General features: G+C 39.8%; 1 protein-coding gene across 2 annotated transcripts in view; it reads left to right on the top strand.

Moving 5' to 3' along the window:
* Nucleotides 1–26966, top strand: part of Sema6a (semaphorin 6A) — a 125052-nt gene that overhangs the window by 64506 nt on the left and 33580 nt on the right. For both annotated transcript variants that reach the window (XM_046465842.2, XM_046465840.2), the window contains exons 3-15: nt 2025–2142; nt 6226–6286; nt 7271–7333; nt 8067–8168; nt 13297–13387; nt 16289–16408; nt 17093–17181; nt 17941–18158; nt 21906–22037; nt 24167–24322; nt 25641–25817; nt 26186–26326; nt 26415–26495. In XM_046465842.2, the coding sequence (XP_046321798.1) occupies nt 2025–2142; nt 6226–6286; nt 7271–7333; nt 8067–8168; nt 13297–13387; nt 16289–16408; nt 17093–17181; nt 17941–18158; nt 21906–22037; nt 24167–24322; nt 25641–25817; nt 26186–26326; nt 26415–26495 (1549 nt within the window). The remainder of the gene's footprint in view (nt 1–2024; nt 2143–6225; nt 6287–7270; nt 7334–8066; nt 8169–13296; nt 13388–16288; nt 16409–17092; nt 17182–17940; nt 18159–21905; nt 22038–24166; nt 24323–25640; nt 25818–26185; nt 26327–26414; nt 26496–26966) is intronic.

The following is a 26966-nucleotide window of genomic DNA, read 5'->3' on the forward strand; positions in this document are numbered from 1 at the left end:
GTCAGATTGATGGGATGAGTGTTATGACTCCATCAGATGTTATGAGGACACGTGTGAGCATCTGAAATGCCCCTCAATAACCCTGCTGATGTCTCAGCTACTGCATGGAGGCCAGCTATGTAGGAGAAGCTCACTATCATCTGAGTGTTGTTGTATTACATGTTTTCATATACAGTCAACACATGGGCATTATTACAAGATATGAATGGAGAATGATTATGTTGCTCTACTTTACAGAAAAAAATAACTTTTTTGTTTTTTTTTTTTTACTTAGAAATTATATCATTGCTAGACTTGGGTGAAGAGTGATTTTTAATTTACAAAGTACCTATTTAACCACTTATAGCTTTCTTTGGTATTTGCTTCATTGATGAGGGTAGATACAGACATCATTAAAAATTCAGTTGTCTTCTCTTAAGAGGAAAGTCCTACCTGTGTGTTGAGTGGAACATCCAATTTACTACTTTTTTTCCCTATTCCCCACAAGACTCAATATTTTATCCCAGTAAAGGTAAAAGAGAACGTTTTCCCCAAGTACCTATTTTTCCAGTAATTTTCCCCAAATACTGAGTGAATCATATAAATGACGTTTAATATTAATATGGGAAACTAATGAGACCCATGAATGCCCAGACTCAATTGAACTCTGGGGGCAGAAAATAGAGATTATTTTACATAAAGATGAGATGGCAAGACTGACACATAAAACAATTAGAGAACAAAAGGTCAAAGGGCATAATTAATGACCAAATTGTGTAGGTTAATATCATCACTCCTGAAATGGCAGAGTTCCCCACACTTAAGATACCAAATAAGCAGCCATTGACTGCCATTTGAGATAAGTTATCTATCTTTGGCACCTCAGTATAGAAGAGATCCCTGCCTGGTGGGCTGCTGAAAATCGCACTTCATTGGTCACTCAAATCTGTGATAATAGAGACATGAATGATTTTAGCACTTCCCTGATGAATGGGCAAATGAAATTTCAGAGTCATTGAAGGAAAGGCACAAGGCAACCTCATAGCAAGCCCACTCGTGAGTAAAATTCACGGAGGCTTTCTAATAACATCCCAACCGCGAGTGATGTTCAGGTACTGCAGGGGTTTAAAGTGTGGGGTCTAAGCATGAATCTGTAAATGATTTTTTAGTTACTATTTACACCCATACACCTCCATGGAAAATACTGCCTTTTAAACGTGACTCATCTTTCTTTCCTGTTTTTGGAGAATTGCCAGTGACTATAGGTTTAAAGCAGAGAGATGTTGAGATGTAGGTATTTCAAAAGGTCAGATATTATTACAAATTGCCCACTCTCAGCCAAAGAGAACTGTAGGAAATAAGAAATGTACTCATTGACTGTCCAAGTCGGGGAAAATTCCAGATCACCCAACTGGCTACACTCAGTTTGACCCTATCCTGTCAAAGCCCACATTTCTGTGAGATTAGCCAATTGCTTAACTCTGGAGTGAACTTCCCACAGTTCCTAGAATGCCAACCAACCTAGCAGGGCTGCCTTCAATAGTAGATTATTCCAACTGGACGCCTGTGGAGACTGTATTTTTCTTCTGGCTCCTGGACGAAGGCTTTCGCCTCCAGACCACATTGCCTTTGTGGTGATTGATGGGAAAGCTGCTTTGAAATAGTTTTGTCCTGAGACAAGATCTTTGGCAGCCTGCCCCCTCAGGCTTAGCACTCTACACAAGATGAAAAGAAAACTGGAAGAAAAGAGCACCTTCGTGCAAAGGGTTCACTTGCAAGTTTAACCCCCAGAAATTTCTGACACTCAGAAATGGAAGTCCAGGCTTATTATCATGTGGAAATGAGGTGTAACTTGATCATCCTTAAAGTGCACTGTTCTGTCAGAGTGGTTCCTAAAATAGCAGACTTGTGTGGAGGTGGAAAATGGAGCCATGGTCTGAATTAAGCATGGTTTTGTCTTGTGGCCCACCCCCTCCTCACCCTGCCCTGTCAATTCTTGGCTTGATCTGCTTTTTCCTCTCTTGCCCCATCTCTTCTTTTCTCAGATACAAAACAGTATCCGGTGTTTGTGGGCCACAAGCCAGGACGGAACACCACACAGAGGCACAGACTGGACATTCAGATGATTATGATCATGAACAGAACCCTCTACCTTGCTGCTAGGTAAGTGATCTTTTCCTCACGTCTGCCTCAAAGTATCCGGAGGTTCAAATAGTTAAATTTGCCAGCTATGTGTCATGTTTAAGAACTTGAGTCTCCCTAACTGTGTTATTTAATTTAAAGACTGCTTTAGTTGGCCAAGCAATCACTCTTTCAAGATTTTCTATGTCTGTTTAACTCTGTGTGGATTTACAAAGAAATAATTGCATATTTTGGAACTTAGCTTCAAATAATCTACTGTGTGTCTTGAACATATATGCAAATACTTATCCAAGCACCCAGCAGTGCTCTGCTTTTTGATACTTATCTGTTAAATTAAGTTGAACGTGTAAATATGTATTACACAGTGTGTCTATAGGTGTGCATTATGAAACTATTTGTATTTTTGCAGTGAATATTATATAAGACTTTGAGAGCATGACAATGGTACCCCCAAAAGCATAACACTATATATATTTTTGAAGGGTTTCTCATTTTTGCCATAGTAAAAAAGAAAAAATCATCTGTGGCGAAATGGCATTTGGTCAGTCTGATATCTTCAGGCTGAATGCATGGTAAGAATATTGTCCAGACAGGGGGTCACATGGATTTGTACTTTTGTTCTAATTCTGTCCTTAATTCAGCTGGACCACAAGTTCTCTGGCTCTAAGTATTCTCTGCAGATGAGAGGTTAGGTTAGCTTAGCTTAATTGAAGTACCTTGGGATTCCAAAAATGTATGGTTTCCCATGTTCTGAGTGTGTAACTCATTCAGAATAACTCCAAATGGATCCAAGTGGGTAGCACTATCCTGTGGTATTCCTCTGTGGTCCTACCTGATTCTCAGCAAATTAGTCACTTCACACTGGAAAGAAAGAAAGAGAGAGAGAGAGAGGGAGGATATTTGTACTTGGCTATAAACACAGGTTAAAAAAAAAGTTATATACTAGCAATCCTTGATTCCTTTAAAGCAATTAGATATTCTGAGGTGACAAGTTTTGCATATTAAAAAGCCATTGGTATGATTAAAACATCCTGAAAATAACCCACATTGGTCACAGGGAGCTAAAATACTTTTTAAAAATGTTTACTTCACAAATACAGCACATATTATTATGTGCATATTATTTATGTCCATGTTTTGTAGTTGTATGTTCTTTAGAAATGTTAACTTGTTCAGTGCTAGAAACAAACCAACAAGAAGGAGCTACTCTTCCCCCTCGTGTACTAGTGACGGGGGAATCCAAGGGACAGAAAGGTGAAATGACCATGCCCCAATGATAGAGGCAGGATTTAAGCCAGGGTGGTCTTGCTCTGGAGACTACACTGCCACTCCCTGTCCTGTACTACCTGCAGAGGAAGAAACTACTACGTGTCCTGAAACTACTTGTCCTGGTAATTACCTTCTAGTAGCTGTTGCCCAAGAGCATCATTGTTGTGGGTTTGCTATAAAGCTTCCCAGTGAGGTATCAGCACCTACCATTCAGGTAGCCTACCAGCTCCATATAAATAACCATTTTTAGTTTCCTAAATGTAGCAGGGCTAGATTACATTTGTATCCAATTAGCCAAAGACCAATCAAATAAATGATTAAACATTGGATCTGTGAGAAATAGGTAGACTCAAGATTTCCTGTGAGTTGTTCACTTTGCAATTGAGTCTCTGGGAGCAAAAATGGTCTAACAGGTGGCCTGTGTACCCAATGATTTAGCATAGGTGTGGGCTGCAGGCCAGGGCAATGGAAGCTCCAGGAGCCAGGTGCTATGTAGACTTGAAAGTGCCTATTATTCCAGCTCATTAAAACCAAGACAGTTTCACCTGAACTCCCCACCCCAAGGAAAGGAAAAAGGAGAAAGAAAAACAGGCTTTTTTTTTTTTAAAATGGGCAACAGGCTCATCATTCATTGAAGGTCAAATTTGTGACATCCTACCATTGATGTGTTGGTTATTCACTCCATAGCCAGTTACTTCCCTTCAATACACACTCTTAGAAAAATTCATGAAGGAGTTCCATGGCTTCTATAATTAGGGGCTCTCCTTTTCACATTTCCCAACATTGCTCTGAGAGATCCATGTTCCTAGGCAGCAAGTCACCCTATTTAAAGTTAAATCCTTCCTAGGCTCAAGCCATGGCAACATAACCCAGTTGTGCTTGATGGAAGAGGGAAGAAGTCTTAGGACAAGTCAGTTTATGTTCAAATAACTGAATTCAGGAAGAGCAACGTATAAATTGTGGGACACACATATGGGAAGTTGTGAATGACACCCAGCCTTGGACTATGGTTGACCATAAAGTGCTATTTTTTTTTTTTGCTGGGACCATATGATCTTTTAGATATCAAAAAAGATTGTAGTTGTCAAAAAAGGGGATTTAATTCACAGAATTCTATTTTAAAAGGTTTCCCAGTTCTTCCAGACAATCGGTGACAGCAGTCAAAAGCTAAGCCCCTTCCAGAACCCTGGGGACCATGGGAGGCTTGGTAGCAAGAACCCCTTTCAGTTCTTTTTTATTATTATCCACTTTGTAAATTCTTCTTTCTTTTTAATCTCTAAACTACTAATTAACATAAACAGGCCATGCCAAAAGGGGGCAATCTGAGAGCTTTCTGAGGAGTTGCCAATGCATATTAATCAGTTGTTAATTTACAATTCATATATTCAGCTCCTACTTCAGTTTGGAGGGGAGTCTGGGCAAGGAAAGGCTTAGAGCCATCTCAAACCTGATACCAAGTCACAGACACATTCCAATCATGTGCTTGGCCACAGCACCACCATAAAGTCAAGCAAGTAATAAACTAATGCAGTAAACTGCCTTGAAATTAAAGGGCAGGGTGATTATGGCACCCTACTGAAGTTTGAAGAAGCTTCCCAGTTCAGCAGTTTACAAAACAGGCGCCTCATTCTCCCCTTCACCACTTTTACACACACATTGACATACAGTTCATGAGCAGGCAGGAAGTTGTAAGACTACAGTCCTGCCCCCTCCTTTATTTTCATATGAGAAGCCTGTTTTTATTTTTATTTTTCTCCATTGTGCTTTTCCTAGAAGCAAACGGATTTCCCAAGAAAGGAAAACATATTTGTGTGTGTGTGTGAGACTCGTGCAAATAATTCCTTTCTCTTCTTCTTCTTCTCCCCCTGCCTTTCCTTTTAAGCAATGAGGGGGCTTTAAAGTCTACACAGGAGCCTTGAGGTCCTGGTTTAAAGCTGTTGATAATTTTCCAGCCCCAGGACTTCCTGTATTTAAAAAAAAGTCAATGTTATTTCAAGGGAAAATGAGCTGTTTGGCTTTCCTTTAGTAGCCCCCCATCTCCTCTGTTGAGTATAGTTCTTTTCTTCTCTTTCTTCTAAATTCCAGACAAAAACGCCCTTGTACTCTGCTCACACAGAAGGGGAGGTTTAAATATAGCCCCACACCTGAGCTGCTGATTCTGTTTCTCCCCTTCCAAGGGAAGATTGGCAGCAAACCATAAAGACAACCAAATTCTCAGCAAAACAGGAAGGTGAGCAGAAGCAAGAAGTGTAAACTTTAACTCAAGTATATTTCAGATTTTAATTGACCATCATTTTGTAAAGAAAAGAGTAGCTTCTGGAAAGAATTTACCTTTATCATCTTCCATCTTGTCAATCAAATCATCAAAGCTAAGACTGAAAATATATTTCCTAAAGAGAGATGGAGATGGAGATTAGCTTTGTTTAGCCTCTCTGATGAACAGATGTAGCATGCTGAATACCAAGCATTTGCAGATATGGAAAGGACACGGGAATCCATCTGGAACCTTTGGGCCAGTTTAATCTCCAGAGTCTTCCCACCTTAGTTGTAGCTATAAAGCTGCTCTAGTTCTGGTGTTAGAGAAAATGGTGACTATGGAAATTGTTCTTTAATGATGTCCCAGGGAGCTAGATGCCATGATATTTCTGGAAGTGTTTCCAGGGGTAGTTCTTGTATGCTAAGTTCTTCTTTCCTTTTTCTAGCATGTAGATGTCATGTTGTTTAAAAAAAATCATGGGTATGGACGTATCTGCCCTCAATGAGATACATTATTAAGCAGAAAATGACCTGTCTTGATTCTTGTTTGACCTTGTATTAATTTTGCTTTGTTTGTAGGGACCATATTTATACTGTTGATATTGACACATCCCACACAGAAGAAATTTACTGTAGCAAAGTAAGTAGTTTCAAAACCATCTCCTAAAATGGAGGAGCTTAGTGTAGTTTTTGAAGATAATTATATTTTAAATGCAATGTATCATGGGGATGATGTAGCTAAATTTGGAAGTGGCAACATGCTTTTGTAAAAATCTTAATTTGGGGGTCAGTTAGGATTTAACATGCATTCAGAAACAGGTACTGCATACCATATGTGTGCATATATGTTTTGAAGTTTCAGTTAATTTTCTAAAATCCTTTAATAAAATAGCACCTGATTATCTAGGAAAATACCAATTTTCATAAGATTTTTTTCCTATGAATATATTCCTCAAATGTTTCAAAGTTAATGTTTCAAGGTCTTGAAATATGAAGTTTTATTTGACTATTGTGAGTTAGGAACTTGATCATTATGCATTTCAGATAGACATAAAGTCCAGCTTAAGCTTTCGTCACAGCTCCATGTGGGGATATTTTAGTTTATAAAATGTGTGCCATTGAAGTAGGCAATTGGCCCATTAATTCATGTGAAAGAGCATAACCTGAATTAAGTCTTTGTCCACCTGAAGTGAATGTTCCCTTTATGTTTAAGGAAATGACTTTCATATTTTAAGGAAAAAGGCTCCTTTACAAAAAAATTGATTTACCAATGGAAAGGACAAGTGCATGTGTTTTATCAAAATGAGCATAATTTAACAAGTTAATTTAGATAGTTTATGTGAAATTTCCATGCTGTTGTTTCTTCTTCTTCTCTTTCTCCTTTATCTGTAGCTCAAAGAGAAGACCATTTTGTAGTTTAATGAATAGATAGGAGTTCAAAATTAAATGAATGTTTCCATCTCTAATCTTTTGTTGTTATGGTGAATTAATCATGGGGAAAAGGGTGTGGAAAGCTTTCAATAAATATATGTTCAGCTTCTAGTCTCCCCAAGGGAACTCTTACTTCTAAAATCAAATGTAACAACCTCTGGGCTCTAATTGATTTCTTTCTTGATCCCTGCAGAAACTGACATGGAAATCTAGACAAGCTGATGTAGACACATGCAGAATGAAGGGAAAACATAAGGTAGGCAATTTTCATTTCTCCTGCAGCTGCCACTTTGGGTTAAGTTTTTGATGGTTATCTCCACCATGGACTGTGATGTAGTATGCATCATGTGATTCCCTTTTCCCCAGTAATTGCTTTTTCCATCAACTTATTGAAGGCTTTAATTTGCAGAAATAGTTTGCTTTTAATGTGATGAAACATTACAACAGCTGCTAGGACAGCATCATGAACTCCTTAGGCACTCTCAGGATTATGGACAAAAAGCTGGCTGCCCAGGTCTTCTGAGTGCTCTGTGTGATAGCCCACCTCACAGGCAAGGGCCCTGTGGGAATCTGGGGAAGTGCTCATAAAAGGCTGCCTCAGACATGTAGGCTTTTTTTTTTTTTTTTTGCCTTTGGTCATATAACAACATAAAAACACACTTCAGCCAGAAGGCTTGTACATCAAGGGACCCCAGAGCATCTGGCATTAAAATTAATATGATGGGAGATTGGCACTTCCAGCTGGCCTTCTTTTTGTGGCATAAAATAAACACACATCCTCCCATTTGATGCCATCTTTTTATTTACTGCTGAAACAATGGTTATCAACATCATCTTTTGGTTAACATCAGGAGTAACTCGAACTTTTAACAGGGCAACTCCTCCACCATTTTCGCCATAACATAGTATGAGCAGATGGTGGGCCTTGGTGACAAATGGATTTCTGTGTTGAATGGACTGGGTACAAAACAGTTTGAATTATTTTGCAGGATGAGTGTCACAACTTTATTAAAGTTCTACTGAAGAAAAACGATGATACGTTGTTTGTCTGTGGAACCAATGCCTTCAACCCTTCCTGCAGGAACTATAAGGTAAATGCTATTTGTCTGTTGGAACCACACAGCCAGGAGGTATTTCATAATTTACTGTGATTGTACCCACAGAAACCTAAGAGGGGTAATTTAATACCACCTGGGTTCCTCTCACTTGTTCAACTTAATGTATTGCTCCACATGAGTGATCCTGAGCAGGTTTCTAAGCTTCCTGTTTGTTCAGGATTGATTGACACATCTTTAAAGAGCATACCCTGCAAAGGTAGTTTCTCTAAGACCTTATTCTTTATTGTTCAGAAGTCCGACATACTGACCACATGGAATTACCATGTGGATTTCCTCTCTGTCTCTCTTTCCCTTTCTCTTTCTCCCTCCAATCCCACAATCTCCCCGATGAGCACAAAAACACACTTAAAAGGTATCTCAAAAGCATGCCATTTAAAACTGTAGACTTTCCTCTTGGTAAGATTTTCAAGAGCACAGAAATTTGATTCCATTTAACACTCATCTTACTTGACCATGACCTTACTTATATCGGCCTTTATAAAAGGAAAAAAATAATGAATTCTCAGAGTTGGTAAATCTAGTTAGCACGCACGCAGCTGATAGAGGGGCTGCCAAGGAAGCCAGGCGCTCACCAGCTGTGGAAGCAGACGTAGCAATGGTCTAAGGTCGTGGCTCCACATCTGTTAACTTTCCTTGTCCCTTCTGTTTGCTGAAGATTTTACTCAACATGCATCGAGTTTTTACTGTGGCCAGGCACTGACAGATAGGAGGCTTCCACTCTTAGGAAGCCAGACAGGGAGAAGAAAATTGCAATTCCATGGGCTTGCTGCCATGGGACACAATGCAGAAAATTGCTGAAGCACAATTACCCTAGCCTGGGTGAGGACTTGAGGCAAGCTGCAGGAAGGAGGTAGGATGCCTCCTTCTCTTTAGAGTTCCTGGCTGCTGTTCTCATGCCTGGAACACAAATACCCTCAGCCCATAAGAAACCCCGAGGCTCTACAAGGAACCACATCTGGGGTTGTGCAGAACTTAATGTGGTACCTGCCCATCAAGTGCTTGTTAGTTTTTGTGGAATAAACATGAAGAAGGCAATGCCTTACCTTTGCACTAAGGATAAGGAGAAGTTAGCCAAATGAAGGAAGAGGACACTACAAGTAGGTGAGCAGTGTGAACAAAGGCATGAGAAATAGCCATTGGGCTCGAGAAACTTCATCTGGTTCTCAGTTGCTAGAATTTGAAGTGACAAGTGATAACAGAAAGAAGCTAGAGAGGTAGATAGCTCAAAAGATGAAGGCCAGACAATAGATTCAGGATATACTTAGGTGACAAAAATCAGGAGGATTTTAATAATTGATAAGGAGCACAGGACAAGGAGAGCGAGAGCAGTCAAGGATGACTGCTAGGGTGTCCCTTGGATGGGGCAGTTTAGAGAATAAAAGAGATTCAGCAAGGGTGGGGTGGAGGTAGTAAGAATTGGGGGTTTTGCTCTGCATGTTCTAAGGAAGGATGAAACTGGGGGCCAGGGGGCGATGCATATGAGGAATGAACAGAGATATCCAGCATGGAAATAAGCCTTGATTTGGGGAGAGATATAGGGAGAAATATAAATTTGAGTCTCTGCATCATAAAGTGCAATCCTAGGGGTGTAAAGAATGAAAAAAAGCAATGATAGGCTGGGAAAAGAACCACTGGGCTCGCTGCAAAGATCCTCCTGCCTTTTCTTAACAGAGAAATGAAGGGAGGGTCTGGTTTACCCTCATGCTCACCTTCCCCCATGTGCTTAGAAATGGATACCAGTAGGGCCAGGGTTAGGGGAGGCAGGTGAGGCCCTCAGCTCTGATGCAAAATATACAGGAGGACCCCCCCAAATGCAGTAATTAAGATAAATTTGATTTTTTATGTCATCATTTTTAAAAAATCAAAATTAGAATGAAAATGTCTATCGTGAACAAAAGATAAAATTTTAAAATAAAGGCAGGATTCATTAGTTCACAAGCAAGGCAGCCCAGCCAGCCCAACATGTATTCTATCCAATGACTGCAAGCTCAGGTTTCAACTCTACCACTTAATATTCCATCCCTGTTTGTCATTGTTTGGGACTCATTTAGATTAATGCTCCTAACACATCCCAAAGAATTCCCCAGCTAGAAAGCTATCTTTTATGACAAATTACGGGTTTCCTTGGCACTGTGATACACTGGCCACGAGAGGTCTAGCTCATTCTTTTTAGGCATGTTCCATTTCCCACGGTGCCTCACCTATAGTGAGCGCTGTCACCTCAGCTTGTTCTAGCCACTCCTGCAGAAACATATTGTGGGAGTCTGGGCCTCTCAGAGCCCACACATGGGTTGCTGTTCATGCTCAGCCCCTGCTATATTCCTAGCACTGTAAATGGTCGTAAGTTACCCCTGGCATTGCTCAGAAAGGTGTTCTCTTGGACTCAGGGCATAGTATGACTTTGCTAATGACATGGGACACAACGTATGTGGCTTCAGGGAGAATGACATTCTATCTCTAAAGTGCTTTTTATCAACAGATCAGGACCAAAGATGCAAAGCAAAACCAGTTAACTGGTCTTCCACTGAAAACTTCAAGTCTCATCACAGCACAGAAGTATCCATTTGGTTAGAGTAACTTGAGACAGGAAAGTGACAAATGTTCAGCTTCTTTCTCTGTACCATGGCCTGATTTATACAATTTTTATATTTAAAAAAAAAAAAAAACAGTGTTAGAAAGATTAGAGCCCTAAACAAGATTACCTGGGAGAGAATTTGAATACTATGAAATTGAAGGTATAACTCCACTCTTCATCCCTTTTCCCTCTAGGGCTCTACACCTCTTGAACTTTCTGCAAAAGTCAGGCTGGTTATTTGTATCATTATCTGTACCCTGTGGTGATTTAATTTCCCAGGGGTTGCTGTTAAGTCTGAGATTTGATGACCACTATAAGGATTAATTCTTCATCGAAAGAGGATTTCACTCTGCCATTGTTTTATTTCTGGACCTTTCCAGAGTTATGAACCAATGCATTAATTCTTCACAGCTTCTTGCCTTTGACTAGCTTTAGCTATAACAACTTTTTTTTTTTTTTTAAGGAAAGGTTACATTTAAAAATTAAAAAAAAAAAAATCCTATTCCCCTTTTATACAGTTTCCCCATTGCTAGGATCAGAATGAGCACTACTGGAGGTGAGGGCATTTCCGTTGCCTCATTGTGTGCTAAGCATCATTTCTGAAGATGTGCCAGACCCACAGACCACAAACTCTGTCACAGTTCAACAGAAAGCTCTTGTTGGGATAAAATATCTGGGAAAGACTTTCATAAAGAATGTGCTGGGGGTGGGGTGGAGTACATTGCTTTAAAGGATGTCTGATTTGCCTGTCTTTCCCCTAAAAACGTATGTTTTAAACTCAACTAAGCTATAATTTAAAAACAGATTACTTCAACAGGGCCATCTTCAAGTAATTCCTGATAGGAAAGTCCTGTTCCATCTGTGACACTGGGCTTTAAGGCAAAAGCACAGAAGATTTGACAGCACCCAGTGCTGCTCATGAGATCCTCTCTTTCCTTCTGGGAAACACCTCAAGCTCCTTGATTTGGGGGAAGCTTGATGTAGCACCAATCACCAATGGCCTTTGCATAGATCTGCCCTCAGCACCAGTTTACATCCTTTTAGTTTTCAAATGTGTGGTCAAACCATGCAATTCCCTGATGATAAACAAAGTATCCTTAAACTGTAAAGAAGATTGAACCACAAATGGGTATAGAAACATTAGCGATGTGGAGATCGTTTTCTGGACTTGGTGGTACTAAGATTTTATATGCTAGAAAGATCCCACAGAGTAAGAAGAGAGACAGCATGTCATAAAGTAGGAGCCACTGTGTCCCTGATCAGGGTAGGCCAACCTCTGACCAGCACAAGGGGATTAGTTCTTGGTCACAGCATAGGCAATTGTGGATTAGAGAAAGGGGTTTTTCCTCGAGGCTATGCAGAAGGCCAGGCTTCCTCCTGCTCAGACCTCTTGTAGGGTCCTAGAATCCTTAATATCTGGTGTGGAGAGAGAAAGAGCAAGATGGAGGCCACTGGAAGGTTTTCAGGGTCAAGTCCAAGAGGTGGTATGCAGCCTCACATTCACATTCTGTTGGTCATAGTGTGGTCACATGGCCATGTAGAACTGCAGGGGATGATGGGAAATGTACTTAGTGTGATCAGGAGGAAAGGAAAATGGGATTTTGGTGAACAACCATGGAGGCTTTGCCACACCCATAGATGCTCATGGAGTCAAGTGTTTGTATTTCCTTTGGAGAAGTAAAGGTGAATGATAGCTACTTGGTAAAGAAGGCCCTGAATTGACTTTTTAAAATAAATAAGAAATCCAGGTGTTTGCCCCCCAATGCTACTTTGACCAAACAAAACTTACCAGCAGGCCAGTAATAACCTCTAACCTAAAGAAACAGTGCCCTGAGTGGGGCAGCGGGAAATAGAAGTCAGGGGCTCAGTCTCTCACTGCTTCTGACCTTTGTGAGCCGTTCAACTTTTGGGCCTCTGTTTTCTAAACCTGGGCCATTTGCAAAATCACTTTCAAAGCTGCCATCCTATGATGCTGAAGCATGTGCAAAGGCCACCCCGTGTTCTGCTCATATTCATGTTCTTGCCACTTTCCTGATGCTGTATCATTCTGCCAAGTAACCCAAGGAAATATTCCAGTGTCTTCTACTGGGATTTAAGCCACAAAGGTAGGACTCATCATGCAAAACAAAACCAGAAACTAAGGTCATTCTCTAGAGTTCATGACTCAACAGGTAATTGGGACAGGTAGCTTTTCCCAGGGATTACCTCAGAAATTCCTTGGTTTAGAATGTTTATTTCTAAACCATTTCATTAGGATATGGAGATATATTTATTGTAATAGTTAAGGGACGAGCAGACATAACCAAATTTTAGACTCTCCTAGCTATAGAAACTTGGTCAAGTGACTTAATCTCTTTTAGCCTGTTTCTTCATCTGAAACACATAGATGTGCATTGGAGGGAATTTATAAGGACATTTGCAAGTATGCATATGAATTACTGTACACATGAAGTGCTTTATAAGTATCAGTTCTGTAACTATTGTTGGTGGTTGTTGTTTATAAACAAGTTATATTATTGCATTTAGATTGATACTTTGGAACCTTTTGGGGATGAATTTAGTGGAATGGCCCGATGCCCTTATGATGCCAAACATGCCAACGTTGCGCTGTTTGCAGGTAAATGACCCGATTTCTTCTTATTGCATTTGCTTTTGCGTGTTTCAGCCTGTGGCTGAGAATCTGCTCTGGAGGATTCGTGGAGTCACAGTTGTAGCCTGATTCTCTGGTGAATACTGTAATTAAGAGTGCTTTTTCCATTTGAAATTAGTATGGAAATTGTACTTTTGCTTCTCTAAACAAGTCTTTGCCACACTTACCCATACTTTTGTGTCTGTAGAAAAGGATAACAGCTCAACATTGAATATGCAATGGCAAGTTTGGGCTCAAATAATAGAAAATCACACCTCAAACCATGGATGTGGTTTAATGTTTGAAGTCAGGTAGACTTTGGGATTGATCAACAACAGTATTATCCCCTATGCTGCTGCTTGTCATTTCCCGCCTCTGTATCAACTCCATTATGAGACTGGCTGCTGCCCCAATTAATGTCTTCTTATCTACATATAGAAGGGAAATGAAAAAAAAGAACAACAAAAAAAGGAAACTTCTGGAATCTCACTCAGAGCAGTGAGGCCACATACCCATAAACTTCCAGCAAAATCTCACATATCATAGCCTGATTAAGCAATATGTCTGTCTCTGGTCCAAAGGTCCTGGTGGTTTAGAGGGTGATATTGATTGCTGAAGTGGGCCTGTACTCCCCCACCCCACACCTTCTCTCTGCTGTAAAAGATATAAAGAAGCAGCTGATAAGCCATCCTTTTAGTAGGATTTTTGTATATGAGTGTGTTTTAATTAGGAATTTATTTAGGAATTCATTGCCAGCTGTGTGTGTGGAGGTGGGTGTTGAGAGAAGTGTTGGTATAATAGTGATTGTTATAGCATGTAATAAAGCAGTTAACTATAATTTCCATCACAACAGCTAAAAACTGGCACATCCTAGCTGTGTAAGGGACTTTAGGGTTTTGATTATGAAACAAGATTATTTCCCAGCTCCTTGAACTTCATCCTCAGAGTTACCCATTTGTGGGTCTGAATCTTTAGTCATAGATTGTAGAAACAGAAAGTTTCCTGGGGTTCTCCTGCTAAGTGAGAGCCTGCTTCTTTGAGAAACAGCACTTCACTGCCACAAAGTCTCCTAGACTAATTTGCAAGCATGGGCAGGAGCAAAGCCAGGGCAAGAGGGCTTGAGCATATTCTAAAGTGCATACCTATACCGAATACCTCTCTGATTCTAGAACCTGCATTAGTTGGGACCTTGGAGGATGTGGGCTGAAGGAGAGAATTTTAGTTTAACTGTAAAATAAAAAGAGAACTTGTAGCCTGAGGTAGAAATGAGAGACAGCACTGAGTGTTTACTGAGGCCAGTATGTTTCCAAGAGCTATTGAGAACAAATACACAATATGAAACTATTATTTTCCCCACCCTAAGATATACATCTGAAAAGTTTCCCATTGGAATGTTTGAAATCTCATGAACACTCAGCCCTATTTGACTCAAGATCTGCACTGTGAGTGGATGGTGGCATAGCATCAACAATGGCAGAATAGTGTTCTGTTTTACAAGGAAAGTTCTGGTCAGATACCAGTATTGAGTGTAAAACAGAGTCCTGGAGTGTTATTAAAAGGAGGAATAGCCATCCCCATAGCCCACACTCCTCCCCATGTTCCACTGTCCCTAAAACCCAGGCCTATCTTTATGACATAGGGTATAAGAATATAGAATATATATTCTATGAGAAAGCTTGTGATTTATAGATATGTGCTTGTCAGTGCAAAGGTTTGTGGTCTGCAGATTTGAACAAAAGTACAATCAGAACTTCTTAATGTAGAGTTGCTAATTATGCAGATATCAAGATAGCTCTTAGTTCAATCTGAGCAAATTTTCGTTATTTTAAGACCAAAGGTAAAAATAAATATCTTTGTTTAGGTTTTGATCATCTTTTTATTTTTAAATATGGTAGAACTTAAAAAGTACTATATTGTCTGTAAGTCACTTTGGCATATAATTAGTGAAATTATGTAATTCATTAAAAATAAAGCCAAGAAGTCATTGTTTTATTTTGGGGTATAACTATTGTTTCTATTTAGTCTATATAGATTTTACTATCCTAGAACACCCCAATTAGTTATTTGTTTGCAGAGTTTGTTAATCCAGGAAAGAACCCAAAGTTTTAGGGACCATCTCCAGTATTTATTCTTTTTTGCCTTGGATATACCCTCAAGCATCCCTCCCCAAAAGAATAAGTTCTTAAAGAAAGGCCAGTTTGAACTCAGCCTCTCCCATCCCCTTTCTTCTTTGTTTTGGAATTTTGTAATTTATAATGTTTTCAGTTTGTGATTTGTGAAATCCTAAAGCAAATATCTGTTATTTAAGGTAGATTGGCGGGGCTTAATGAAGTCGTTTGACCAAATAAAAAAGGAGTGCTGACCCTCAGGATAGAAGCAGGAATTTGGTCAGCCCCTTTGTGCTTATGAGCCTCCTCTGTTCAACTCTGCACACCTGCCCAGGCTGAGGACTCCCTTACCTCTGCCTGGACTTAAATTTTTCAGTGATAACATCAGCTTCTATCTTTCCCTGGGCTCCTACCTAATCCAGTTTACCATGGTGTGGTGGCAATAGCAGCATCCCAGGGTCCTTGGCCTTGAGATTTCAGTCAAGGTCCATCTAATCAAGTGCAGCAAACAACATTTTTCATTTACTCTGTTCCCTGAGCTGCTGCTGCTTAGAAAAATTGCCATGCAATTTAAAAAATGAAAAATGTTTCATCTCTCATGATCCCAATTTAAAATGGTTAGGAATATGGGCCAAGTATTTTCCTAGCGACTCTTGGATTTTTCCCAGTTGTCCTATCTCATTTGCCTGATGTAGGAAAGCAATCTGGGGGATGTCTTCATTATTCCCCATCTCCACTCTCATGCTTGCACCCTGTTCACCTCTTTTCTTTTTCTGCTAAGATGGAAAACTATACTCAGCCACAGTGACTGACTTCCTGGCCATTGATGCAGTCATTTACCGGAGTCTTGGAGACAGCCCTACCCTGAGGACCGTCAAGCACGATTCAAAATGGTTGAAAGGTGAACAATTAAAAGAAGAAAGGTGTTGCGGGTGGGGAGTACATATCTTGTGGGAGATATAGAGTCTGCATGGACCAGACTGTAAATTCATTTTAGTAATGGTTTCTGACAGACCAAACCATGTAAATTGTATCTTTCACCTCCACTGATTTATTTACCTCCCTTTTTTCCTTCCCATGAGTTTCTGGAGTATTAACAAAACTACCAGTGCCACAACAATAGAATATGTTACATTCATCTTCCCCTGCCTGAAACTCTCATTTTGGAGTCCCACATGAAAAGAACTGAATAGTTCATTCACGAAAGAGAACAGGGATTGGAGGTAGTGGGGAATAGGAAAGAGGCCATTCACAGCCCTGTGAGTCAGGCTGACCAGGCAATGTGTACAAAATCCTCTCTGTAATATGGGCATTCCATTGTGGAAAATAAAATTACAGAGATTTGCAAAACCCATTTATTCTTGATTGTTGATTGCAAAGCTTCTGAAAGATATAATTTGTAGGCTTGAGTGCCTTCTGAAATCACTAGCACTTGCAAGTGTGAAGTCATTAGAAATGGTTAGTGTTCACCAAATGTCTAATAGCCCTACACTTTTAATTAATAACATGTCTTTGGTTGCACTTGATTAAAATTCTCTTAACACTATGTGACATGTCCCCAATTAAAGTGTCTATTTGTCTACAGAACCATACTTTGTCCAAGCAGTGGATTATGGAGACTACATCTACTTCTTCTTCAGGGAAATCGCTGTGGAGTACAACACTATGGGAAAGGTAAGTGGGGAGGGTGCATCGGGCTATCTCGAAGCCCTGTAGCCTTTTCAGAGCTATAACAAATTACAGGGAACCTCTTAAATATTTCTACTTAAAATCCAACCAACAGATGTTTGGTTAATTTCATACCAAATTCCAAGTAAAAACATGTGGTTTTTAGGTACAGTTTTCCTTTTTGAGTTGCTCCTTAGGGAGACTAAATATCCAGTATCTTCAAGCAAATTGAGTCTTGATATATTTATTATTTTCTTTCTTGCAAAAAGTGATAGAACAGTGAGGGGATGTCTATTTTATCAGTTATTTTTACCAGAGAGTAGATCAAGGTCACTAAGTTGGAGGACACAAATAAAAGGCCAGGGTGGCTTGCACAATTAGAGGAACTCACACTCTAAGGATGAGAGTCAGGCCCCAGAGGCAGGCAGTGAGGATGGCAGAGATGGTGCATACAAAGTGTGCTTTTGTTTGAGGAAATAAAAAGCTAAGCAGTCTGTATGGAAATGAGTTTATGTGGCTGGGAGCTGATCCCCTGAAGGATTTATAGCTCTGTATTAAATGCCACAGCCTTATCTTTTAAAACAAGCTGTTTCAGTGCTGAGTTTTCCTCTTTTTTTTTTTTTCTTTTGCTACTGATTTTAGAAACACAATATTAAATTAAGCACCTTGTTGTTCTGTTTCTGTTGTCAAGAAAAGGCAAATTCTAGTACGATCTTCTCACAAAGTGCCTGCATCTCATTTTCCCTGTGTGTTTTTCCTCTGCAGGTTGTTTTCCCTAGAGTCGCTCAGGTTTGTAAGAATGACATGGGAGGGTCTCAGAGAGTCCTGGAGAAACAGTGGACATCTTTCCTGAAGGCTCGACTGAACTGCTCAGTGCCTGGAGACTCTCATTTTTATTTCAACATACTCCAGGCGGTTACAGACGTGATCCGTATTAATGGCCGTGATGTTGTCCTGGCAACCTTTTCCACACCTTATAACAGGTAACTATGCCCTGGCTGTGTTGACCTAAATCATTTCTTCCTGGCTCCCTTTTCCCACAGGGCTTCTCTTGTAATATGTAGTGTTCACAACTGACAGAAAATTTCCATTCACTCTTTGTAGCTAAGAAGCACTTAACACTTAGTTTTCAACAATGAATTAGTTGGAATTTACAAGCATTATTAAAATAGGATTTTAGGGGAAATAAATTATAACAATATGCTCTATTCATATTACTGGCATGTAAACACTTTTCATGTGTTATTCCTAAATCCCTCCTCTAATCTTGGAAATCCGATACTGTTGTTCTCTTTTTACACTCAAGGAAACTGAGCTTAAAATATTAGATTACCTGGTCCAGGTAGTCAACAATGGAAGAAGCAGTTTTGGAACTAAGAAATGTTTTTCCCATCTTAGCACATGTAGCATTCCAATCGACTTGTAATATTTCCATTAATTAGCTAGGTATCTTTTGAAGTAAAACCACCAGAAATATATTAAAATGCAACATTATGAAGTTTAGCATTGACATGAATCTGTCCAGCATCCCATCCAGGGATATGGTGACTGCCCTATTTGAGGAAGTCACCCTTGGGTGACCTCACTCAACAAATTAGATCATGGCCCAAATCCCAGGATTTATAAGTCATCAAAAACTATCCCTAGAGATATTGGATATCAGCCTATTCATTCCTATTTTTGAATTTGGTTAAGCTAAGACATGGTTAAGCTAAGACACTAATAATTGGCCCTAGAGCAGTGAAAACTGTATGGATATTACAGAATAGAAGGAAAGTAAGGGGTCCCTGGTACTCAGCTCTCCATGAAGCTACAAAGCTATCACAGGTCTAGCACTGTTGTGTGAAAATGATCCTAACTCTGGGTATGGTCATGAAATCTGAGTTTCTCTACCATGTTCTGTGTATAATTTCTGATAGTCTAGATGGAATATCATCCTCTAAGAATACAATGTTTGTATTCTGCTTTTTACAAAGACTCTTAAGAACTTGATGAGTGCTACATGACAGGCACAAAAATGATGAGACTGGAGGATAGCATCTAGAAAGAAGTGCTTAGGAATCAGGCAGAGCACAGAAAACAGCAAGCAGAAGGTGGAAATCATGCTCCTCAATTACATGGAGGGCAAGAGTCAAGAGTTTCCCACTGAAGATAAATGAAAATATGAGTCTATATTGCAGCAAGAACTATTTGATTAGATTTAGGTAAGCTTTAACCATCTGTAGGGATTTTTAGACTTGAGAATAAAAAAATATATTAAAAAAATTAGCTCTTGACTGTTCTTATATAAAAACCATCTATCTAGGATTTTGTAGAGGCATACTGTGTTTGTCAATGGGAATTCAAGGGCTAGTGGGACTTAAAAGCACATTTCTACTTTGGGGTTTTAAAAAGTATGAGTTGCTTTGTAATTAAAATCCCATAATGGGTTCCCTTGTGTTATAGGTACTCCATCTGAAGTATTTCTTAAAGGATCCCTAGGAAATATCCACTGGGATGTTTATGCAGTCTCAGAAATTATATTTATTCAATAAAAATCAGAATATGGTAATCTAGTTTCCCATTTTAAAAATATGCATACCCATTTTCACTTATAAATTACAGTCCTTCTCTGGCTTTCCTCCCTCTGATTTTATCCCTTTCCACTCCATGTCCGCATAAGCAAACTAGTGTGTCAGGTTGTTTCCTATCCTTAAGGGGCTCTCTTTACCCTGAGGAAGAAATCCAAGCTCCTTGGCATGGCATTCGAACCCCCATGTGGTGTGGCTCCCTTCTCTCTTCAGCTTGTCTTCCTTCCATCCTCTGCTACAAAGCCTGTGCCACTAGCCTACAGAACCAAAGTCTGGTTCTAGAATGTGCTGTGCTCTACATACATGATGCTCTCTGCCATGTCTGCCTGTCCAAACAACATCTGTCCATTGCAACCCTGTGCATGCTCCAAGTCTTGGCTGAGTCACCTCCCGTGAAACTCTGTGCACCTTCTTTATGGGCTGCTTTTTACAAGATTGCCTTGGAGTTGTTATAATTATACTTGCTTCCACACTGAACTGTGAGCCAAATGAAGGAAGACCTCTATTGGTCATGGGGCACTTACTGCTTTAGATTAGGAATTTCAGAAATACATGTTTAATAATCAGAAGTTGGAAAGAAAGGAGTGGAGATAAGATGACAGGAAGGAAGGGGAGGAAGAAACAAAAAGACTACAAATGATTCTAACCTTGGGAAGATTATAAAAACCCCAGATTCCTTAGTTATTATGGATGCATCATAAAATTTCTCAATCAATTTATCTGATGTTTCCTAATATGGAAGGTAAATATGTAAACTTGTTGCATTTAGGAGAGAAAGAAGTAAAGAGTATCTTACAAAATTAAGTAAACAGGACCAGGGATATAGCTTAGTTGGTAGAATGCTTGCCTTGAATGCAGAAGGCCCTGGGTTCAATCCCCAGAACCACAAAAAAAAAAAAAAAAAAAAAAAAGAAAAAGAAAAGAAAGAAAAGAAAAGAAAAAGAAAAAAAAAAAATAAATAAATAATGCTAGGTTCCAAAATTCCAATGCAAATAGGGATTACTGTGTTAAATAGGCAATTCAGTGAATGTCAAATACATGTATGTATTCTGACTTTAAAATTCACCCTGTCACCTCGTTTTAAAGAAGCTTTTTAATCCTCTCCCTATTTCTTGCTTTATTAGTAATATTTCAGTAATTGTTATAAAACTAAAGATGGCATAAAATTTTCCTAATCATGTATGAAGTGATTTCCATATCCTTTCAACATTTTGCAAAAAACTGAATCTTTCTCCTGGCTGGATCGTGCTCCCACACTGCAGAGCGCCTCATCCCTTGCCCTGACTGCTCCCATCATGTAATGGCTCACTACCTCAAAGCCTGATTAAACCTCTTGGCCAGCTGGTGTCTACAATTTATTTCATCAAAATCAAGGAGCGATCATAGTCAAAACAAACATGGGTTCAAATGTAAACAGTATACCCAGATGAATGAATTATTCATGTCTTCCCACCATTGATTAAAAAACAAAAATGCCTAAGTCCTTCCAGGAGTGCCAGGCAAGGATGTAATTATAGGTGGAGATTACTGTCATTATTATTATTTAGCACTTTATAGGGTACTTTATTTGGAAAGTGATAATGTTTTATGACTTAAGTTATTTAATCTCATGCAAATTAACTGGAAATAAAAATTTAAAGATACAGCAACTAATGTAAAACGTGTGGTCACCTCACAACCACCACCTCCCACCGATACCACATTCTTGCATCATCAGTCTTTGGCTTAAAGATCCAAATTCAAAGAAGCAATGTGTGGATAGTAGAGTCCTTTTCTTTCAAATTTTCACAAACATTGGAGATGCAGAACATTTTCCAGAGACTTTTTTATCTTTGAATTATTGATAGCAATATCAGGGAATTCATGAAATTTCTATCACCCATTGAATAATTGTTCCTTTATAAACAAAAGTGGTTTGAGAGACAATGAAGTCATGAAGATTTTTTTTTTATTTCTCTATGTGCTTTGCTGTAAACTAGCTCTTGATACGAATATGATTGACAGAAACATTCTTTTCATGAGTTAAGATCCCATACATCTGTAGTGTTCACAGTATGACTTGTAAATTCCCTCCACCTGTAATAAGAAAGTTTCTTAAAGTGTGTTTGCACACTGCATGCATAATGTTTGTGTAATACTTTGTGAAATGTCATGTTGCAGCATCCCTGGGTCTGCAGTTTGTGCCTATGACATGCTTGACATTGCCAATGTGTTTACTGGGAGATTCAAGGAACAGAAGTCTCCCGATTCCACCTGGACACCAGTTCCTGATGAACGAGTCCCTAAGCCTAGGTATGTGCTAATATTTATTTGGCTATTTTATACTTCTAGAAATGGGGGGAACTTGATCCTTTGACAGTGAATATCCTGTGAACTGCATTCCGGTATTTTCCTTGCTAGCCAGGCAGATACAGATGCCAGAACAATAGAAAGGCCTTGGAGACCATTTGCCTTCATCCCCTTAACCAAAATCCAGAACTATCTTATGGACATACAAAACGATGACTCTCTAGTCTCTTGCATAACCTTTATGCATGTATTTTATCTAATGTAATAACAGAATGATAGGAACCATCTGATATAGCCAGTCCCATTCACCTGTAATTGGGGAAAACTGAGGCCTAGAGAGGTAAAGTATATTGTGTAAATTCACATAACTAGAGAAATTATTTTTGCTTCCCTCAATTTTACAGACGGATCTCTCTAATAATGTATGAAATGTAAACGGTGTTTCCCTGGATTTGGGAATCAAGCTGGGTCAGAGTTGACTCTAAGACTCCAGGCTGAGGACAGAAACAGTGGACTATTAGGATATTTCTGTTGTGCCATGTTCTGTGTTAGTCACCTCTTTGTAAATTGTGCCCTAAAATTTCTCGCATGAAAGCCTATGGCCCAGAGACAATAGAGATTTCTTGGTCCCATGTAATCTTCCTTAGATCCTCCCAGGGAAACAGCTAATTCTAACTGAATACAAACAAGATGAAGCTCTACCCCCACTCCTGTGCCTTCCTGGTATGGGTTCCACATCTTCCACACATCCATTACCAAACTTGCAAACTAAGTTACATGGAAATAGCTCTACTGAATTTGCGTGACCCAGGAAAGAAGCCTAATGCCTTACTTTTTCATTTTGCTTTCTAACTTTCTCCCCAAACCTCCCATCCTCCTGACATGAAATACCTATGAGTCTATGAGTGCATTTAATTGATCTAACTTAGACGCCGTGAACTACTATACTCCAAGGAAACCCTCATGTCAGCATTCATCTTCATCACCTGAATTAACTGGTCTGTTCATACCCTGCTGCTTGTGGAGAACAGACATAGTGAGAAAAACATGCTACTGCAATCTCTGCTAGATTCTCTAAGTCATTGCCTGGGACTGTGAACCACCTTCTCAATAAGCAGAAAGGAGAAGTTCAGGCAAAGGGATCAGGTTTCAAGGAATACCAGCTCTCTATTTGGTGTGTGAAGATGGTATCACTCAGCCATCACCACCAGGACACATTTTTAAAAGATTTTTCCACCACGGCAGGGCAGAGGACTTGCCCACATGCTTCCACACGCCTGCCTGGTCCCTGTTGTAGACATCAGGATGCATTCACTGGAAGGCTGAGTTGGCACCATGACACAGTAGACATGTGGCATGGAGGTAGGTCATGTCAACATCGTGAGAACCCCAACTCCTCTCCTGCACTAAGAAGCAACCAGGTACCTGGGCTCCTGGCTTCAGTGTTTCCCAGTCTGATTTTGCTGGGAAGTTCCTTCACTCCTGAAACCATAGATTTTCTTGTTCAAGTGCATTTTGCTATATTCAATTATGAGGAAATGAACTTGCAGGAAAGAATCTTTATTATAATTGATTTTTCATACCTGCCAAAATCACATAAAAATAAAAGTAGTAATAAAAAAAAAACAAGCCCCCAAATTCTGAGTCCCGTGTAATGAGAGATGGTTACACTGAGCCTTGCTAGTATGTATCCAGGTGACTTTCTGAACATCTTTTCTACACTTATGGAAAAAGTCAACTAACTCCTCTCTTTGTAGAACAAATGCCCCCAAGAACCTCTTGCAGGGTTTTGAGTAAGTAGAGCCATCCCTGGGATATGTGCAGACCACAAACTCACTTGTTTAGAGCTCCATCGCTGTTTGCTGGGGTTCATTTGTGCTTCTGGAAGCAAGCCAAGCTGCCCCAACATGCAGCTGAACTAAGCTGGTGAAGGCTCCTTTATGGAATGAGGAGGCAGCCCAGAGGAAATCTCAGCGTATTGTATTTGGTGGCATTCTGCATTGTTCAACTTCCTCCTCTTGCCTGCGGTACATTCTCTTTCATGCCAGATGCTTAGAGAAGCAGTTCATTGAAAGAATTTGCCATAAGGCATGAAATAAACCCCCTCCCTCCCACCCTTTGTTTCATTTTAGGCCAGGTTGCTGTGCTGGCTCATCCTCCTTAGAGAAATATGCCACCTCCAATGAATTTCCTGATGACACCCTGAACTTCATTAAGACTCACCCGCTCATGGATGAGGCAGTACCTTCCATCATCAACAGACCATGGTTCCTGAGAACGATGGTCAGGTGGGTGCCAAGCAAACCATGTCCAAAATGGATTTCTCTGACTTTGTTTCATGCTCATAGAATCTATCAGTGGTTCATGCTTTGAAATGCCACAAACATCTTCTGCTATCCTGGGCATTGATTCAGCTATGAAATGCTGGCAGGTTGGGTGGATGCCATCAAATCCCCATAGCCACATTCCCAGTGAGGAGAGTTCCAATATTTTCAGACTAGTTGTACACATGCCAGCAATTAGAGGAAAGAAAGATATTTCCTTCCGGGTTAGCTCATTAATCCAGTCTGTGCAAAAATGGAGGAGTGGTGAAAGAGAACTAGTGATTGGATGTGGATACCTGTTTGGGTGGTTATGGTGGCAAAACATGCTGCAGATTTCACATGAGCATGGCCCCTGGATTATTAACTGTCAAACAGCATGTGTACCACATTTGCAGAAGTATGCCAGCATGAAGGGCTCATATTTTAGTATTAATTTTCTGAAGTGGTGGGCAAAAGAGATCTATAATAACATGAAGTATTCTTCCTTTTATTTATTTAGAGCTTACTTTCCAAGTACCAACCAAGTATGGCAGTCTTCAAACAAATGTTAATTTATCATCATTTTTATACTCTGTCTTTTTTGAAAGATATTGAAGTATTGTGATAGCTCTTGGCTATTAGATAGGAACCATGGTATATAATTTGCAGGAAGACTCATGATTTCTGCCATGGTACTTAGGATAAATACATGTCTATGGCAGGCTGAATAACCAAGGAATTTCAGAGAAATCATGCCCAGTAGGACTTATTCTAGGCACCCGGTTTGGGTTGCTTGTCATTATATATATTAATAGTGCCATCAACTCTCCACAATCAGAACTCTTACAGCCCTCTCTAACAATCAGAAAACTATCTAGCCTAGCATTTTGTTGATGAAAGCTTTGTACCTCAGAGGAAGAGTATGAAGAATGGTAGATATTGCTTTTCAACCTTAAAAGGATTGTTAAATTAGTTCACTTATTATTTCTTATCCTCTCCATAGGAGACATCAGTCTTTCCTTGTTGATCATGAAAAGGATCATTGTTGAGTGGTTTCAGATGGTTAGGGGTATTTATTATGGAAGTTGGCCTCCACACACACATACCTCTTTGCTCCCCATTGGAGGCATACTAATGCTCTGCATATGGATATAAAGGACCAGAATAGCTTGAGAGAATTATTTATATGCATATATTTTTCCTGAGGTTATTATTGAAAGCTATGTCACAATTGAAGTGGAAAAGGGGACACTTATTGATAGACCAACAAAGAGATTAAACAATGTGATTCTATCATTTTTAGATACCGCCTGACCAAAATTGCAGTAGATACTGCTGCTGGGCCGTATCAGAATCACACTGTGGTTTTCCTGGGATCAGAAAAAGGAATCATCTTGAAGTTCTTGGCTAGGATAGGAAACAGTGGTTTCCTAAATGACAGTCTTTTCCTGGAGGAGATGAGCGTTTATAACCCAGAAAAGTAAGTAGAGTGTTTGATCCTTTCTTAGTAATAATTTGTTTTGCTTTATGGCCTCCTTTCATTCAGAGAAAATCAAGATAGACTTCCATTTTATGCATTTGTAGGTGACTTTTCAAGCTGTTAGCAAAAAAGATCTCTAAACACATTAAAAGCATTATTTTTTTTCTGGCCACTAATATGTGTGTGTGTGTGTGTGTGTTTATAGATGCACATGTGTGTGCATGTCCACAGAATATGCTTCACCTTTAGTTAGATCACATTGAGAGATCACCTTGTGAACTGTGAAGTGAGGTGTGAGGGTGGTGGCAGCAAAAAGAAAACTGCTCCAAAGAACCTATGAATGATATTATTATGCCCCATAAAACTAGATGCAGTTATGATGGAGTAGAAGACAAAAGGATTATGGGCATGCAGCTGGATAGAGCCAGTAGCTCTCTGTACGTCGCATTCTCCACCTGTGTGATCAAGGTTCCTCTTGGCCGCTGTGAACGACACGGGAAGTGTAAAAAGTATGTATTTTGCTACATTGACAATTAGAAAATTCTGCTATGCTTAGAAAGGAGTCCTAGGTAGCTGACGATCATCTTCTTCCCACAGAACCTGTATCGCCTCCAGAGACCCATATTGTGGGTGGGTAAAGGAAGCAGGTTCCTGTGTTCATCTGTCACCCAACAGCAGGTAAGGAGCCTGAGGTATGGGAGAGGTCAGAGTGGCCTTTGGCTGTGACACATTCTAGATGTGGGATTAACTGCACTCACTCACAACACCAGCACTCAGCCTTCTGTGCACACACCTCAGCCACAGGACTGTCGGTGTTATCTTTCCTTTCCTCATTTCATAGACTTCCTACGATATCAGATGTGGCAGATTTCCAACTGAATAATCACCCTCACATGATTAAAAACACACAGAAAGGAAACACAGTGGGCTTCAACGTATTCCCTGGAGAGAGGGACAAGAAGGTGCCTGCCTTGATCATCACAGTGCAAGAACAGCAGAGAAAAGGAGCAATGGGATACCAATTAGATTAGTGAGGGGTTTGTCTAGCCATTGCAAAAACGACTCTTATAATTGACTGTACAGGGCTGAGAAGAAATTGCAGAGCATTTGTTAAGCCACACATTTATGCTGCAAGCATGGCGTATACAT

Source organism: Marmota monax, unplaced genomic scaffold (genome assembly GCF_021218885.2).
Source record: "Marmota monax isolate L192 unplaced genomic scaffold, Marmota_monax_Labrador192_F-V1.1 WCK01_AAM20220418_F8-fsc00097, whole genome shotgun sequence".
Classification (NCBI taxonomy): domain Eukaryota; kingdom Metazoa; phylum Chordata; class Mammalia; order Rodentia; family Sciuridae; genus Marmota; species Marmota monax.